Consider the following 18,083-nt stretch of genomic DNA (forward strand, 5'->3'; position numbering starts at 1 on the left):
TTATAGAATAGGAACACTTAACGTGATTTTATTTTATTTTCTTTAAGTAAGCTGTAATTTGAGGTCTGGGAATAAAGTTCAGCTGGCAGAGTGCTTGCCTAGCATACACAAAGCTCTAGGTTCAATCCCCAGCACCACACAAATTGGGCTGGCACACACCTGTAATCACAGCACTTAGGATATGGAGATGTAGCTCAGGCAGGCCTTGAAGTCACTGTGTAGCCCAAACTGGCCTCAAACTCAAGATCTTCCTGCTTGCTTCTCCCTACTTCTGGGATTACTGGTATGTGTCACCATGGCTAACCAGGGTCAATCTCAAAATAGAAAAATCTAGAAGTAAAAGCTGTTCTTTGGCAGCATATATGCCTTAAGTATCAGCACTCCTTTCTGCTACAAATTTTAGTGTCTTCAGTCCTGTTAACACAGGATTCTCATTTGTTCTTGTAGGTGCCTCCATTGCCCTAATGGACAAAGAAGGATTGACAGCCCTCAGCTGGGCTTGTTTGAAGGGCCATCTCTCAGTAGTGCGTTCTCTGGTGGATAATGGAGCTGCTACAGACCATGCTGACAAGAATGGCCGCACCCCACTGGACCTGGCAGCTTTCTATGGCGATGCTGAGGTGGTGAGTGCCTTTAAACAGACCTCAGGAGAGTAAGGACAGGGAATGTTATCCGTCAATAATAATAATTAATCTAGGACCTAATGTGAAGTACTATTTCAATGATTCTAACATAAATTCTTCAGATCTATAATTGCTGGAGGACAGGAATATACAAACCGTTATTCACAACTAAGAATATCACTATGGTCTGAAATGATTTCTATATCCCGGTTCAGACAGGCCGTTTGAAAAGGGCCAAGCTGTATGCATTGTGCCTGTTAACACTTCTGCTCGTTCCTTGCCTAGGTCCAGTTCCTGGTGGATCACGGGGCCATGATTGAGCATGTTGACTACAGTGGGATGCGCCCTTTGGACAGGGCAGTGGGTTGCAGGAACACTTCTGTTGTAGTCACTCTACTGAAGAAAGGAGCCAAAATAGGTAAGAGAAAGAAAGGTGATATTGACCATCTGTGCCCAGGGGCCAGTGGTCTGGCTGCCCTGGGTGTTTGGTGTAAATGTATATAGTTCTCCCTCTGCCCTGGTCCAGTTACTGTCCAAGTGAACAAAGGCTACTGGCCCAGAGAGAGTACCATCTGAGCCATAGTCTATAGAAAGCTGTGTCCAGAGTCACATGACTCTGCCCTGCCCTTGGTAGCCTTAGCCAGGAGGCTGCGCTGAGCTTGTGCACATCTTAGTGCTGCCTCTGCACTAGCCCTACCCTGAGAGCATCCTGGCTCCCTGCAGTGCCGTAAGCCTTTGCTTTCCCTTGCTCTGTATGTGCTTCAGACTCTCCAGCCCCTGCTGCTGCTGTCCCAGCTGCTCCCCCACCCACAGACTGTAGACGAGGGTTGGCTGATGTGCTGGCTTTTTGCTGCCTGCCTCTCACTGCTGCTTTTTCCTTCTTTTTTTTTTCACCTTCATCCATTTTTTTTTTCCTCTCCTACAACTTTTTGTTTTCTCCTTTCTTTGAAGGTTGTCAGACGTTACCGAGTCGCCCACGAGGTATATTCCCCGCTGTCAGCATCAGGCGTGGTCTGATGGCTTGGTCAGCTTTGCCTTCTCCTCTTTGATTTAGCCTGCATGAGTTCCCTACACCTCTAATCTTTTAATTTACTTCACCTTAAAAGAAGATTTTTTTAATGACTGTTGCAGAGAATAACTTGAACTTTTGATAACTAACTCTGAAAAGCTTAGATGGTAAATAATTCAGTCCTCAGTAAACTAATCAATTTCACTTTATTCTTTCTTTCGTGAGTGGAGTAGTTCTTATTAATGCTTGTTTGTTTCATATCTACTGACGTTTGAGTTGTGCCCCTGGTTCCAGATGAATCCCAGGGAGTCTTATCTGGTCCTTAGCTCTAAGGGAGCCTTCAGAGTCTTTAATGAGGTTCCCTTCTGCAGAGTACACACTTCAAAATTGAGTCTAAATGTGGGAGTTTTCCACCTCAGATAGAAAATAAATTATTCTTTTTTGGATTTTTCTAATCTTATGGTAACCTTTAATATAAAACCTTTCTTCCAACTTCTGAGTTAAAATAATTCCAAACTAAGCCATCATGTGCTCATATGTACACTCAGGCATTACTGCTCTCGTGTGGCACAAACTGGGACAGTTCAGATGCTCTTATTTTAAGGTGAATACAAACAGTCCGGTGCAGCTTCTTGGCAGTGGGAGTCACTAAAATTCTCCCAGGACTAAAAGATGAGGTCATTATTGTGGAACAAGTTGTTCTCTCAGCAGAAATCCCCCAGGGTGTTTTTTTCACCTAGCTTCCTACCACCTTACATTGTATGAGTTCTTTACCCATCATGCATCCTGTACACTACAGGTCCAGCCACATGGGCGATGGCCACCTCCAAACCAGACATCATGATCATCCTGTTGAGCAAGCTGATGGAAGAGGGGGACATGTTTTATAAGGTGAGGGCGGGAGGAACTGTTTTCTATATAGAATCTTGAAAACTTGACAGTTTTCATTCTTTTCTATAGAAGCAAAGGTAGAAAGCCATTCCCTACTCATGGCTCCTAAGTTAGGGTCCTGAGTTTTTTGCCTTCCTGACAAGAAAGCCAAAACAGCCAATAAGTGCTTCATGCACATCACCAGAAAACTCTGGTTTTACCTGGTCACTTACAGTTTGGTAACAGATTTTACATGGAATCTTCTAAACGAGGAATTCACAGGGCAATTAAAAACAGAATTATATACTATAGCTGTTTCCAGTTTTATTTATCTTAATTTTTAATGCATGGTCGCACACACCTGTAATCCCAGCACTTTGGAGGTAGAGACAGGAGAATATCGGGCACTTGGAGGTCCTCTTTGGCTATAAAAGGAGTTGGAGGGCAGCCTGGAAAAAAAATTTATGGTAATAATAGAATTTTTAATAGGATAAACAGTGATGGTTACACATTTGCTTAAAGTCACTCACTGAATGACTGAGGGTTTTTAAAAAATGGGTACCCTTGACACACACTTGGCCAGAAGGAAGCTCTTAGGGTGTTCCAGGTCAGTCACCTCAGTGGATCATCCCTGAAGGCAAATAACTCCAACCCAGTTTTTAGCAGCAGACATCCTTGAAACATCACAGATCTGAAAGAACGATGGTAAAACTCCCTTGTGTTATAAATATACAAGGTCCTGGGCAGAATTCAGTTCCTGGACACCCTCTGAGTACATCATGATAATCATGACTTTTAGGAAGCTTGAGCCTTGATCCAAACTTGATCCCATAAAATCACATAAATTCAAAGATCTTCATTTCTGTCCGTATCACATTTATGGACCTTTATGTCACTCTCAAGAGTCTAAGACCTGGTCACAACATAATTTCTGCTATCCCGAGCTACTATTAATCACATCCAGAATTCTACCTTGGAAGACTCTACACTTCCAATTAAAAGATGATGAAAGTTAAATAAAGTGATGCTACCTAGAGAGTTGCAGCTGTAAAGAGGAAGAGAGTACAGGTAGGAGCCACCACCTGCATCTTTATGTACAGCTTTTCAGGTGCAAAGTGCAACAAGAGCCCAGTGTTTCTGCAGCAGGATCCCTGAGTTGGTCAGATTTATTTCAGCTTGGGAAAATGTCTCCTACAAAGTGAGAGTCACAAATTCCAAGCTTCTCCTCTCTGCTGCCATCCTACCTCATGCCTGATCCACAAATAGAAAGATGCAATTAATACAGTTTTCTCCCATTATGTTAGAGAAACCACAGCTGGACCACTTTAGGTCCTGCATGTTTCCTGAGGAAGAGAATTATCTGTTCTATGGGACAGTAAGGTAGAGCATCAGACAGGAGCCACAGAAGCCAGAAGCTAGGGAGGAGTAGTCAATCGCTCTGGAGTTTTGGGACTAGGAAGTCATATATGTCCCGATGAGAGCGGTTCAAGGAAAGAAGGAATCTCCCAGTGATCAAGGTCAGCCCTAGAGAACAGTTCACAAACTGTTATGTCTGCTTGCCAAGATTTTGTTTTTCCGACTTGTGATTTTAGGTGTCTCCTTCGACTTTCCCTTTTTTGCCAAGGGAGTTTTCTATAGAAAAGACTAGACTTCTGCTCTCAGCTTCACAGGACCAATACACTTAGCCTTTATAACAACTGCCAAGAGCAGGCAGCGGCTAGGAACCGATCTCAGCCACTCAGCAAACCAACATTGTACTCTTCATTTGTGCCCATTAGAAAGGTAAAGTAAAGGAAGCTGCCCAGCGCTACCAGTATGCTCTGAAGAAATTCCCTAGAGAAGGGTTTGGTGAAGACTTGAAAACCTTCCGGGAGCTAAAAGTGTCTCTCCTCCTCAACCTCTCTCGATGTCGCAGGAAAATGAACGTAAGTCCCTCTAATCCCCACTCTTTCTGCAGTGCTGGAAGTTGGAAGTTCATGTCACTCACTAGCTTATACTAGACCCCAAAAATCCTGTCTGCCCCATTTGGAACTTGGTTGTCCTTCACACAGCACTGACATTTGCAGTTGAAATAAATCCACACTGGACACAGATCCCTCAAGCTGTAGAAGAGCCAGTGCTATGAGCAGTTGGCAGCATTCTGTATTTTCATAATCCACCAAAGTGACCAGAACACTGTCCCTCCCCTCCATGCACACGCCAGTCCCCAGCAGAATCTCAGCTTCAGTTAGGCCTAGATTCCAGTCACTCTGTTTCTAGTGCATTCCCTCGTCATATGCGTCAGGGCTGTAGATTTCAAGGTTAATTTCTAAGACTATTCTTGAACTTTCCACCTCTTCCCTCACCTCTGTTTTCCAGTATGTCATGCCCCTTCTGGCCATCTATTATCTCCCTAGTTGTCCTTGGCTCTTTTCACTTCTTTGCAGGTATAGTTTCAGCCAGTGCTTCTTTGTCCCACAGACACTCCTGAGCCTCTCACAGACACTGGAAATGCTTACAGTCATGAAGAGTCATTGACATCACCAGAGGTTTCCCAGTTCCTTGGGAGACAGAAATAATCCAAACCAAGCAGGCATTTCTGATCAGTAAGGGATTCAGCTGTCCAGACAAAGAGATACCTTTGGGTGGAGATGGAAGTGAGGAAGGTGTTTGGGGACAAGATAGGAAAGTCCTGCGTGAGGTTTCTCATGTCAAAAAATCATCAGTACCAAAGGTCTCTGGCCCTCCCCTTAGAAGATAGCAAAACTCAGCAGTGTGTGCCAGTCTGCTGGCTGCTTTTTTCCCTAGCATGCACAAAACCCTGCTGTGGGTTCTAGCACCAAGGAAGAAGGGGGGTTCCATTCTCATACTCAGAAACAATGGTTATCTCTCAAGTAAGTAAAGGGGAAGGTGGGAAACAGCAAGGATAGAACATAGCCCGTGCAGGTTGGACTGCTTCCTCAGTAGCTCTATATTTATCTACAGAACTAATAATTACCCCCATGGACCAACACTGTGTGCTAAGCAGCAGAAGTCTCTGCACGTCAGTAGGAAATGTCTTATGAACCCTTACCTGTGCCCCAGGGCCTTTGTTCTACCTTGTGTTCTGCCTTAGGAATTGTGAATGTAATCATGCTCAGCTATGGCTTTCACATATAAAGAAAAGAAAAACCTAAGCTGAACATGGTGGCATGTATCTATAATGCCAGTACTTCAAGGCAGAAGCAGAAAGATTGGAGGTTCTAGGCTAGCTTGGGGTGCATAGCAAGGACCATGTCTCAAAAGTAGAACCACTCCCCTAGGAAGATTAAAGCATTTCCCTTTAGCTTAGTATTTAAGGAGATCTTAAAGACCACAGGCTCTGCCTGCTCAGTGTTGTGTGCCTCAAACTCTATTCCTGAAGGTTGTCATAGTAACCCTGGTAGCTCTGAGACCATGTTCTTCCAGGTGTCTCCAGAGACAGCACAGAACTTGGTCACAGCGAGAGTCTGCTTGTTTGTTTTTCTCTCTTTCTTTCTTTTTTTAATTTTGAGTGTTTCATAAGTAAGGGATCAAATATGAGAAGGAACAAGCCAGAGAAATACAAAGAACAGTTTATGGAACATTTATTATATGTCCGGTATATACAGCACTTAAGTGTTACATTATGCTTAGCCTTACCCTGAAACAGTAAGTGTGAAAATGTTCACCCTGCTTCAGTTGGAACAGACCAGAGGACTGCGCCTGCCCGCCTGGCATCCCCATGGCATCTCGGCTCCAGTTGGTGCTCCCAGCTGTTGCCCAGACCCTTCACCTGCACTCTGGGTACATCCTCAGTGGCCCTCAGGAAGTCACAGCAGGAAGGAGGACCAACAGGATGAGTGTCTCCTCTTGTGTGGAGAATTTAGGTTTCCAGCTTTAGGGTCCTTATTACAGAGGGCTGACATCTGGCTTCTGGGATATAAAAAACTCCTAGAAAAGTAAAAAGAGGCCAAATTCAAAAGTTTTTTAATACTTTGAACAAAGAAAGTTCATAGTGGTTTCAGAGCCACACAGAGGAAGGCAGAAGGGAACTTAAAGTCTGTGGGCCACATGGTTAGAGCCATGCTAGACATGTCCCGAACCCCAGGCATTCCACCCACAAATGTCAAAGAATTGTACATATAATTTGTTTTATTCCCAAGTTGTCTTTTATGTATCTCTTCAATGACTCATCTGCATACCTGTTGCAATGGCAGGACTTTGGAATGGCGGAGGAATTTGCTACTAAGGCCCTGGAGCTGAAACCGAAATCTTATGAAGCATACTATGCGAGAGCAAGGGCAAAGCGCAGCAGCAGGTGAGGCAAGGGAGGGTAAGGAACAGCAGTAACCAAAAATCTGACCAAGGCCATGCAGGCTGCCCTGCAGTGTGTGCCCAGTGTGCCTGCCTTTGTGGACACTCAGGGCCAGGCCTTGTATACAGGATAGAGCTCACAGTCGGCACTTTTCCTGGGCACCTTAGGAGAAAAGTGAAATGGAAAAAGGCACTTTCTTCCAGGAAGTGTATGTCATGTCTCAGTCACCTTTTCAGCCCCAAGCCAATGGCATGAAGAGATACTGATGAAGTACAGGGGAAGCCACTTAGGCCCAATCTCCCATCTACCTTCTTAGCAGGAAGAGCAGGACAGTCACCTACAGATTCTTGTCCTTTCCTCCAGACATTTGGGGACTCCCCAGATTATTTAGTCCTCCATAGAGGGGTCTCCTAAGTCTGATGGCATTGACCCTTCTCACCTAAACTACCACACAGAGGGAGAGAGAGGAGACCCTGCTGCCAGGGCTGAGGTGGCACCATTCCTTGTGCCCATCTGCTGTGCCTTGGCCACTGAGCAAGAAAGCCTCCAGAAGGAGCTAAAAACTGCCATTCACTGTCCTTGACGTCTCCTGCCCAGCACCGGCCTTCTTCCATGCATGGGAAGGAACTGTTTGGAATTTGTTGCTATGACCTAGGGGGCTATGTCTCCAATAATCAAACCAAGCCTGGTGACACTGAAGGCTGTGATCTAGCTAGAGTCGGGACATTTTTATAGAAAGTCAAATGTTAATCCTCTCCATCTGGGGTTGTTCCTTCTCCACAAGGTGAGTTACCCACTTTCTGGGTAGTTGTAACTGGGAGGATAGGACTGTCTCCGTGGTTCACTTCCTCCTGTGTAGATGAGAGTCTTGGAGTAAGCTCAGCTACACTCCCAGTCACCTAACCAGCCAGTGTAATTCCTGTGGGCTGTAGCCTGGCAGAAAGACACAGCAGTGCTCTTAGGTGATGGAGAAAAGGGTCAGAAGACAGACAGGCTTCATCCCTAGGGTGTAAGAGGCCTAAAGTTTAGGCCAAAATATTGAGAATATTTTTTTAATTCCACAAGATCAGCTGGGCATGATAATGTACACCTTTAATCCCAGCACTCAGGAGGCAGAGGCGGGAGGATCTCTCTGAATTTAAGGCCAGCCTGGTCTACACAGTGAGTTCCGGGACATCCAGGGCTACACAGAGAAACTCTGTCTCAAACACTGCCCCCTCCCCCCAGAAAAAAAATTACACTGGATCAGCAATATTTTTCAACACTGCAGTTACTTACTGTTTTGTTCCTAAGCTAATTGACAGTGGCACTGTAAATGACAACCCCAACCCACCCTCACACTGCCTAGGCTTTACTTGGCATGAGCTCTTCCTGAAGGGCCTGTCTTGACTGACAGAATGAAGATGTTCTCTATTAACCCCAAAGAGGCCAGAGGGAAGATGAAGGCCAAAATGTCTGGGAAATCTTTCCGGACTCTTAGACTAGCAGCCTCTTTGTTCCCTTCCTTACTAGTCAGACTGAATTAGACCCTCTTGGAGTCCCACAGATGCCACCTGATGCAGTTCTCTGAACCGGTGACCGTGTTCTCAGCTCCTGGTGATTCCTATCACTCCGAATAACTCCCGTTCTTATGTTTGCGTTTTGTCAAGCAGACAGTTTGCAGCAGCCTTAGAGGACCTGAAAGAGGCCATCAAGCTATGTCCAAACAACCGTGAGATCCAGAGGCTTCTGATGCGAGTGGAGGAGGAGTGTAGGCAGATGCAGCAGCAGCAGCAGCAGCAGCAGCCACCCCCACCACCCCAGCAGCCTCAGCAGGAGTTACCAGAGGAAGAAGCAGAGCCTGAGCCCCCACATGAAGATATATACTCTGTACAAGACATATTTGAGGAGGAGTACTTGGAACAGGATGTTGAAAACGTTTCTATTGGCCTCCAGACAGAGGCTCGACCCAGTCAGGGGCTCCCAGTAATCCAGAGCCCACCCTCCTCTCCAGCCCATCGGGACTCAGCCTATATCTCTAGCTCACCTCTTGGGTCTCATCAGGTTTTTGATTTCCGGTCCAACAGTTCTGTAGGGTCTCCCACTAGACAAAGTTATCAGTCCACCTCGCCTGCTCTTTCTCCAACTCACCAGAACTCTCATTATAGGCCAAGCCCACCACATACTTCCCCAGCTCACCAGGGTACATCTTACCGGTTTAGTCCACCTCCTGTGGGAGGACAAAGCAAGGAATACCCGAGCCCTCCCCCTTCCCCTCTCCGTAGAGGCCCTCAGTACCGGGCCAGTCCCCCAGCTGAGAGCATGAGTGTCTATAGATCCCAGTCTGGCTCTCCTGTACGGTATCAGCAAGAAACAAATGTGAGTCAGCTTCCTGGCAGACCAAAATCTCCACTATCCAAGATGGCCCAGCGGCCCTACCAGATGCCTCAGCTTCCGGTGGCGGTTCCCCAGCAAGGGCTCAGGCTACAGCCTGCCAAGGCCCAGATTGTCCGAAGTAACCAGCCTAGCTCAGCAGTTCACTCAAGCACTGTCATCCCAACAGGAGCCTATGGCCAAGTAGCCCATTCGATGGCGAGTAAATACCAGTCTCCACAGGGAGACATGGGAGTGAGTCAGAGCCGACTGGTTTATCAGGGATCCATAGGGGGCATTGTGGGAGACGGGAGACCCGTTCAGCATGTCCAAGCCAGCCTGAGCGCCGGTGCCATCTGTCAGCATGGAGGATTGACCAAAGAAGATCTGCCACAGCGACCCTCCTCTGCCTACCGAGGTGGCATGAGGTACAGCCAGACACCACAGATTGGGCGTAGCCAGTCAGCATCTTATTATCCAGTCTGTCACTCAAAACTAGATCTGGAACGTTCCTCCAGCCAACTGGGTTCCCCTGATGTGTCACATTTAATCAGAAGACCTATCAGTATCAACCCTAATGAAATCAAGCCCCACCCACCAACTCCCAGGCCATTGCTGCACTCGCAGAGCGTGGGCCTTCGCTTTTCTCCATCTAGCAATAGCATCGCATCCACCTCCAACCTGACTCCCACCTTCCGGCCTTCTTCTTCAATTCAGCAAATGGAGATCCCACTGAAACCAACATATGATAGGTCATGTGACGAGCTGTCGCCAGTGTCTCCCACTCAGGGAGGTTACCCCAGTGAGCCCACCCGATCCAGGACCACACCATTCATGGGGATCATAGATAAAACAGCCCGGACTCAACAGTACCCCCACCTTCACCAGCAGAATCGGACCTGGGCAGTGTCATCAGTGGATACCGTTCTCAGTCCCACATCTCCAGGCAACCTGCCTCAGCCTGAGTCCTTCAGTCCACCATCATCCATCAGCAACATTGCCTTTTATAACAAAACCAACAATGCACAGAATGGCCATTTGCTGGAGGACGATTATTACAGCCCCCATGGGATGCTGGCTAATGGGTCACGTGGAGACCTCTTAGAAAGAGTCAGCCAGGCCTCCTCCTATCCTGATGTGAAGGTGGCACGGACCCTACCCGTGGCTCAGGCATACCAGGACAACCTGTACAGGCAATTGTCTCGGGACTCTCGACAAGGGCAGACATCGCCTATCAAACCAAAGAGACCATTTGTGGAGTCTAATGTTTAAGAGACATTTGTTGGAGTGAGACCCATATGTTTTCACTGCACATTTTCAGGCTTGGTTTCCACATCTGAGGTAGTTCTCTGGCTTAATTTCTCATGTAGTTTCTGTGTGGTGTTCAGAGGTGACAGCCCACATGTTGAAACCCTTTGCATGCAGCTGCCTGGGAAGCTGGCCTCTGGTGAGCCAGGACTTTCTCGGGTCTGTGCCCCAGCCACATGCTCTCTCCCTCTCTTCCGATGCCAACAAGGAGATTTTGTGCCGTGAGCTTTAACCAGGGAGATCAGACATACTGGTCAGCTTTTTCCAGGAGACAATCGCTTTCCCTGATGTCCTTGTTGTGTGAATGTCTTTTTCCTTTTGAAAAAGTAAGATGTTCTTGTTTGTTTTCTTCTAGAAACTCTAGGAAGTGTGTGATGCCTCTCTGTCTTGCATTCTTATTCAGTGTTCCACATGGCCAGCCCCGGTACGTTCCTGGGCCATGGTCTCCTTCCCAGACTCCAGCTCCCTACAGGCATCGGGTCTAGAATCTTCATTTACTGTATTGCTGGTCTTCCCCTGGGATAAAAGGGTCTAGGAGAGTGTGAGAAAGAAAGCAAGCAAGTTGCTAAATCGGAAGAAAAGACCACTATAATTATTTGAAATGTTACCATGTTTTCCAAGAGGCATTTTGAGAACATTTAGTAAACATTCAGCCCTTTAAATAAGTTGATCAACCAAGGAAATTCTAGAACTGTGGGTATTTTTAAGGCACTCACTAAGAGTGAGTTTTAACCAACAATTAGTCACTAAAGGCTACTGATTTTCCAAGACTAGAGGAGAGAATAGATACAGAGAATAGAGGAGACGTGAGGATAAAGACTGTTCTTGCTTCTCACTGGAAGAAATCTGTCTTGGAGAAGTCTGCTTTTTAGATCTGAGCAGACTGCTGCGGTCTGGCTGGTGCATCTCCACCTGAAGCCAGGTGGCCTTCACTGTCTCACACCCACATGGTGGTAGGAAGGAAAGGTTCTTGTAGAGCCTGCTTAGATTCTCTTGGGAATGTAAGACCCATCCCAGGGTTTCTGTCCAGGCCACTGCATTCCATGCCAGCTGTTAACTCCATTTAAGACCTCTGGTTTCATTACTCACTGTGAAAGGAATTAGGTCTTTATCTAGGAGTGTTTAAGGGTAATCTTTGAAAATCAGAAATAGCCAAGAGTGTTATAGACTCCTTTGAGCCCTGGGTAGGGGCATGAGATGACCACAGGCCTTTTCTTCCATGTCTACACATCTAGGTCTTGTGGATGTCTGCTCACCTGACTTTGGAAGAGCTGAGACAACTATGAGGTAGGCAGCAAGAACACAGGAACCAAAGCTGCAGCACAGTCCTGTCTCTGGCTCATGTCAGCTCTTAAAACCAAGCAACTCAGCCCAGCAAACTAACCAGAGGGTGTTGGCCCTGTGTTCCTAGGGAGCATTTTACTCTTGTTAGTAAGGGGCTACAGGAAGGACAGTGTCTTGAACAAAACCCAGTGACCTCTTTGGGATACAGGTTCTCTGAAAGGACCTATAAGACATGCAGAACATGACACTGAGATCAAAAAACCTTTCTTCACTGATTTAGATTATGCCAGTAGATAGACCCTGAGCCTAAAATAGATCAGGACTCATCTCTGTAAGCAGGACAATTTTCGCTTTGCTATGGAAGAACTGCCCCATTCTCCTAGTCTAGGATAGGCATCGGTGATCTCTTCCTACCTGTCCATCCACCTGTCTGTATCTCCATCTCTTCCATCTGGAAGAAGTTTATAGCTGTGAAGTTAGCCTGTAGCTAGGAACAGCAGCTTCTTGGCTCCTGATGTGACCTGGACACAGCCCTGTTGGTCTCTAAGGGAGCTACCATGACCCATTAGAAAAGTGCTCCTACCTGTTTGGGAAGCTACACTTAACCGCCTTACCTGCCCAGGTGGGTTAGAATGCCATGCAATCCTATAAATACACCACAACTGCCACTTTCCCCCATGGTCCCTCATTATTCCAGGAAAAGCAAGAGAGTTAGTGTCTCTACCCTACCTGAAAGGTCAGTGTCAAACTACAGTTCTTCCTGGCCACCATGAGAGAATGGCTGGCACTGCTGGGTGCCAGTGGATTTGACTAGAAGACACCAACGGGAGCTTCTTGAGGCAGGAAAAAACAAGGGTCTTCCCTAGATGCAGACTGCCTGTACCCTGCTTTGCTACTTCACTGCCATGGGTTGATCTTAGTACTGTATTTCAGCGTGCCCCTCCCTTCCCAGCCATGAGCATTTGCCAGACACGGCAAGCTTCAGGATGGAAGAAAGTTTTCAAATGAAACTGGCAAATTCTGCTCACTCAATTCACATCCCCTTAAGTAGAGACAGGTGACAAACTTCAGCTTGTAGGTTTCTCACCAAAACATGTTCCTTTGCCCCAAACTCTTGCACTAACAGGTGTCCATCACGTCATGTCTATAAATGGGTGCACTTTACTGTTTGAAGTTGTAACTCTGATCAATACTGGATATTTAAGTGTGATAATGTCTTCATTAGAAATTAGCAGTCACTCTTGTCTCTAGTGTTTTCAAGAAAAACAAACAAGGAAAGAAGTCAAGCAGTGGATCACAGCATTTATAGCACAAGAAATAACTGTTGTATATAAGCCTCAAAAAGATTAAGAATTTTTAAACACAAGAAAATATTTGCAGTGATTTTAAAGTGCTTTCCAGCAATTTTCTTAGGGACTCCTGAGACATGGTTCATTTATTTACTGGATCAGTAAGGCACACGAGTAACAATTAAAATTAATGTTTATTTACAAAGTAAAGGGAAAACCTGTGTAACACGAGAATTTGGCATGGACAAATGGAGATCATTTTGTATCTGCTGTTGTGTCTGTCCAGATTGCAGATGTGCACTATTAAAGTCCCGAGTTAATAGAGCACAACCCCTCTCGTTTCTTTCCCAGGCGCCCCTTTCTAGGTGTTTAACTGGAACTCGACGGCTCAGGAAAATTCCACTAATTAGAATCGTGTACAGTATCCCAGGTGGTTGTCCAGATAGCTAAGTTTGCTGGTTTTAGTTAAGCCTGGATTATTAAAAACACTTTGCCTAAATTATTGTAAACAGAACAGCTTAGAGAAAGGTGTTCTCAGCCCTTATATTGTATAGTAGTTTATGACCCCCTTCTAAATATTGGTATTTTTATATTCCAGAGATATACCCAACAGAAAAATTTTAAACCAGTATCTAATTTAATATCCATAAGTATTTTTCCTTAGAGTTTAGTCATATGCAGTGGGATATGTGGATGTCACGTGTGCTTCACCATCCTCTACCACTAGGTGTCACTGTGGCTCTGCATCATACTTACCGGGTTACAAAGAACGGCTTGGTGGAGCTGCTGGGCAGGCCCGTAGACTGGGGGTTCAGGAGGAAGGGAACAAAGACTGGAGGACTTTCATGCATCCATGCACCTGTAGCAAGACAGACTCCGAACACCACTTGCTTGGGAGGTTAAATTGAGCTCCTTTTCTCTGGTGGATGGGTATGTAAAGGAGCCTTTTCTCCCCATGAGCATCCTTTCAGTTCCACTCAGCCTCCAACTTTTATAACTCCAGAAGTATCGTGTTTGGGGGTTTGATTAAAGATAGTTATTTTTCTACTGCAGAAATGCCTTGGACAAAACCAGTTGCTCACTGAATCTTTGCCACTCAGTGGAACAGGCTCCCCAGTGGCAGGATGTGCTGCCTCTGTGTCCATCTCCTGTTGAGCCTTCCAGTGCTCAGCAGCCCCACCCACCCTGCCTGGCTGCCCAGTTCTCAAGAAGCGGTCTGCTGCCGCCTTTACTCTGAAGGCCGTCCTGCCCTGCCGCATGCTTGTTGAGAGGTGTGACTTCTCCTTTTCCTCTGGGAATTCCAGACTGACCATCTACCATGACTAACAATGAACAAAGGGCTTAGGGGTAAGAGCTACCTACAAAGACGCGTCATGGAAACCTTCACCATGCAATGCCTTGAACTCAGCTCTGGCTGCTCCCAAGAAAAGGTGGCTGGCTAGGGGCCTGGACACAAGCACAACGGGGCTGGTGGAGCCACTGTGCAGAGCTACTTGAATATTCACTGGGTCTTCATCAACTCCTTTTGTAATACAGACCACTCAAGGGCTGAAGTGTTGGTAACCTTCATTTCGGTGTCCAATGCCTCACAGCAGCTGAGCCACCCTGAGATGCTTGTGGTCACATAATGGCCACAGTCAGAGCTTTGAAAGTCAGTACCAAATGAACGTATAATTGGACACCAAAAATCAAGTGTTACTCTCATGTTTCCTCACCCTGTCATCTCATTTCTTCCTGCTGACTGTGATTTCTACACTAAGTTGACCAGTCAGGCTGCCGCTGGCTGCACACAGATGCCAGCCAGCACCATCTCCTGGTTTCAGATAGACCTACTCTGTGGGAAGGACGTGGCCTAGCTGCTTTGTTTCTGTAGCACTTGATGGCTGGATTTTCCCTTTGCTAATCACTAACCAGAAAATCTGGCTAGGACTCAAATCACTCCCTTCAATCCCCAGGACCAGACAGAGAGTTAATTCTGGAAAATTCAGTACTTGAATGTACCTGCCTTACTGTGTACCCATTCACTGGGGGGAGGGGGGAAGTAGAAATGCCAGCTCTAGGTAGCCACTTCATTCACAGATTATTTTGGAAATCCTGTAAGTTATACTTCCTGTCCTGATTTGTTTTGTTTTGTTTTGTTTTTTAACATTTGGCTGATTCCTGCTGAGTTGGGCCAGTTCCTGTGGGGCTCAGGGCAGGTGCCATTCTCAGGCATGGCCTCCCTTCCATCTAGCACAGCGTCTGTGTCTCTCTGTTCTGTCTCCTCCAAATCCAAGATGATTTTAATTAGTACAGACATGTACAGTCTACAATTAAAGAGTGATTTGTACTAATATGATTTTGATTATTCCTCTTTGCTGTCCTTTCAAGACACTTGCTGGAAAAAGCTTTAATGCACTTAGTTTTCCTTTAGGTTTTCTATAACTCAGATGTAAAGGACTTTCTCTGTACAGTATATTATCCAATGCATGTTTGTTCTCTATCCTAATATATTGAACACCACACAGTCGTGAACTCGTGCAGTGGGGACGCCCCACACCTAGCGGAGGCCTCTAGCCCCGTGTATAAGGAAGACATTTCCTTTGCTGTACTTGCTTGAACAGTTTTATTGTCTGTACATGTGAGCTGTGTGAGATAGATGTGAAAAGTTCAAATGAATGCATTTTCCTGCCCCATGTATACAGAGCGTCAGCTGTACAATGAACTGTATGTATGAAAGCAAATGTACTTATTTATAAATGGTCAACACTTGGAGAAACCTTGTGTCTGGTGCTTTTCTCCTTTGTGCTCTGTTCAGGGAACTGACTTATAAGCTCGCCCTTACCTGAAATGGCAGTCCTGAGGATGCCACCCCGGGGAGAATTCAGGGGTTCAGACTAAGGCCAGATTCCTGACGAAATGGTTGAGGGAGCTGTTGGCCCAAGACGGACAGCTCTAGAACCTCAGTGAAGGCTGGCCATGTGTAGAGTTAAAGGGCCTTACTCTTCGGTAGCAGCTGTACAGGAGCACTGTTCTCCCTTCGCTTGTTTGGAGTGAGTTTGACTGATTAACTCATGGCTTCACTGTGTTTTCTGGGACTGGCCATCAACTCCTGGACTCTAGTGATCCTTTTGCCTTAGCCTCCCAAGCCTGGCATAGTCAGCCCAGCCTGCATGCCACAGTCACCTTCAAGTAGAGAAGGTTCTGGAAGGAACCACATGCCAGGTCTGAAAACTTTGCTTCATTAATAACTAGGATTTTTTTTTTTCAAGACAGGGTTTCTCTGTGTAGCTTTGGTGCCTGTCCTGGATCTTGCTCTGTAGACCAGACTGGCCTCAAACTCAGAGATCCACCTGCCTCTGCCTCTCAAGTGCTCAGATTAAAGGTGTGCACCACCACCGCCCGGCTTCTGGAATTTTTTTTTTTTTTTTAAAGAAAATAGTTGGCAAGACCCCAACTTATAAAGGATTCCTGGAGTATTGAAAGAATAAAACAAGGTAGAGTTGGGGGGGGGCGGTAATTCTTAAAAGAATTTTCCTAGATAAAAAGCCACTCAGTGAAGCAATGAGCAGCGAATGAGCAATGAACTCACCTTCATGAGTTCTCAGAAGTTTCTTGTTACTTCGTCCCTTAAGAGCTGCATTTTGGTAACTACGGGCAGGTTCTTCCCTGTGCTGGTCTATGAAGGAGCTATACTCCATTGGACTGGGAAAAGTCATGCAGGATCCGGTAGAGGGGAGTGGAGCAGGACAGCTTAAAAGTCAAGCCACAGGAGCATGGAGCCCATGATGACTGAGTCATTGTGTTCCCTGGAAAGCCCAGGGTTAAGGGACCAAAAGAGTCTATTCTCTCATCTGGGCTGGATCTACCCAAAGACTGAACTAGGGACTTGACACTGTGACACACAGCAGCCAGACCCAGAGCAAAGCATCCGTGGTCTCTCCTGAAGCAAAGCCTCCCTCTGTGGACCCTTATTTGCTTAAAAGTATTTAAGCATATGGCTGAAAATATCACAGGCTGCTCCATCCAACACCGGGCTAGTCAGAGGGGGAGGTAAAAAGTACTGCCGCAGTCTCCAAAATTGTTGTTTCTGCCTTTCTCAGTGGCTCTTTAAAAATAGTTCTTACTGCCGGGCGGTGGTGGTGCACGCCTTTAATCCCAGCACTCGGGAGGCAGAGCCAGGCGGATCTCTGTGAGTTCGAGGCCAGCCTGGGCTACCAAGTGAGTTCCAGGAAAGGCGCAAAGCTACACAGAGAAACCCTGTCCCGAAAAACCAAAAAAAAAAAAAAAAAAAAAAAAAAAAAAAAAAAAAAAAAAAAATTTTTACTGAGAATTTCATACATGTGTATTTAGATCATATCCACCCCTCAGTCCCTCTTGACTCCTCCCAGACCTCTCCCATGTCCCCTTCCCAACTTCATGTTTTTTTAACCCACTGAGTTTAGTTAGTGCTACAAGTATGTGCTGGGTGTAAGGCTATCTGTTGGAGCAAGAATAACCTAGCAAGGGCCACATCCCCTAAGGAAACTGACTGTCCTTCCCACGGAAGCCATCAGCTGCCAATAGTGCCTCCACTAGAGGACTGGGCCTCATCAGCCCCTCCATCCATGGTTGCATTTTTGGCTGGCTTGATCTTGTGCAGGTCATGTGCATAGTTATAATTGCTATAAGTTGGTGTGCAGTGGCCCTATCGTGTCCAAAAGACAGTTTTAGGAGCAGTCCTTGGCACTTAAGATCTTTTTGCACCTCCCTCCTTCATAATGATCCCTGAGCCTTGGGGAGAAGGATGGGATGTTACTCTCTGCACTTGGACCATTCTTTATATAACTGCCATCTGCTGCAAAAAGAAGCTTCACTGGTGAGAGTTGAGAGCTGCCTAAGTATTCAGAAAGCAAGTTGATACTTGTTCACTTAGCAAAAGGATCGTTTATTCTCCTTTAGAGCCAATAACCAGCCACAGGCTCTTGGACCGGTCAGACCAGGCATGACTGTTTGTGGAGCAGGCCTTAGATTCAGTCAGAAAGCAGTTGGTTGCCCCCAGAACAGTCATGCCACTATTATACCAGCAGACAGCT

At 46.2% G+C, this 18,083-nt stretch overlaps 1 protein-coding gene across 2 annotated transcripts in view; it reads left to right on the forward strand.

Annotated features, from left to right (window-relative positions):
• Nucleotides 1-15,787, forward strand: part of Tanc2 (tetratricopeptide repeat, ankyrin repeat and coiled-coil containing 2) — a 304,791-nt gene extending 289,004 nt beyond the window's left edge. For both annotated transcript variants that reach the window (XM_059271952.1, XM_059271953.1), the window contains exons 21-26: nucleotides 448-623; nucleotides 909-1,041; nucleotides 2,432-2,523; nucleotides 4,281-4,427; nucleotides 6,699-6,799; nucleotides 8,449-15,787. In XM_059271952.1, coding sequence (XP_059127935.1) covers nucleotides 448-623; nucleotides 909-1,041; nucleotides 2,432-2,523; nucleotides 4,281-4,427; nucleotides 6,699-6,799; nucleotides 8,449-10,420 — 2,621 coding nt within the window. In that variant the 3' untranslated portion in view covers nucleotides 10,421-15,787. The remainder of the gene's footprint in view (nucleotides 1-447; nucleotides 624-908; nucleotides 1,042-2,431; nucleotides 2,524-4,280; nucleotides 4,428-6,698; nucleotides 6,800-8,448) is intronic.
• Nucleotides 15,788-18,083: the final 2,296 nt, after the last annotated feature.

This window comes from Peromyscus eremicus, chromosome 8a, assembly GCF_949786415.1.
Source record: "Peromyscus eremicus chromosome 8a, PerEre_H2_v1, whole genome shotgun sequence".
Taxonomy (NCBI): Eukaryota; Metazoa; Chordata; class Mammalia; order Rodentia; family Cricetidae; genus Peromyscus; species Peromyscus eremicus.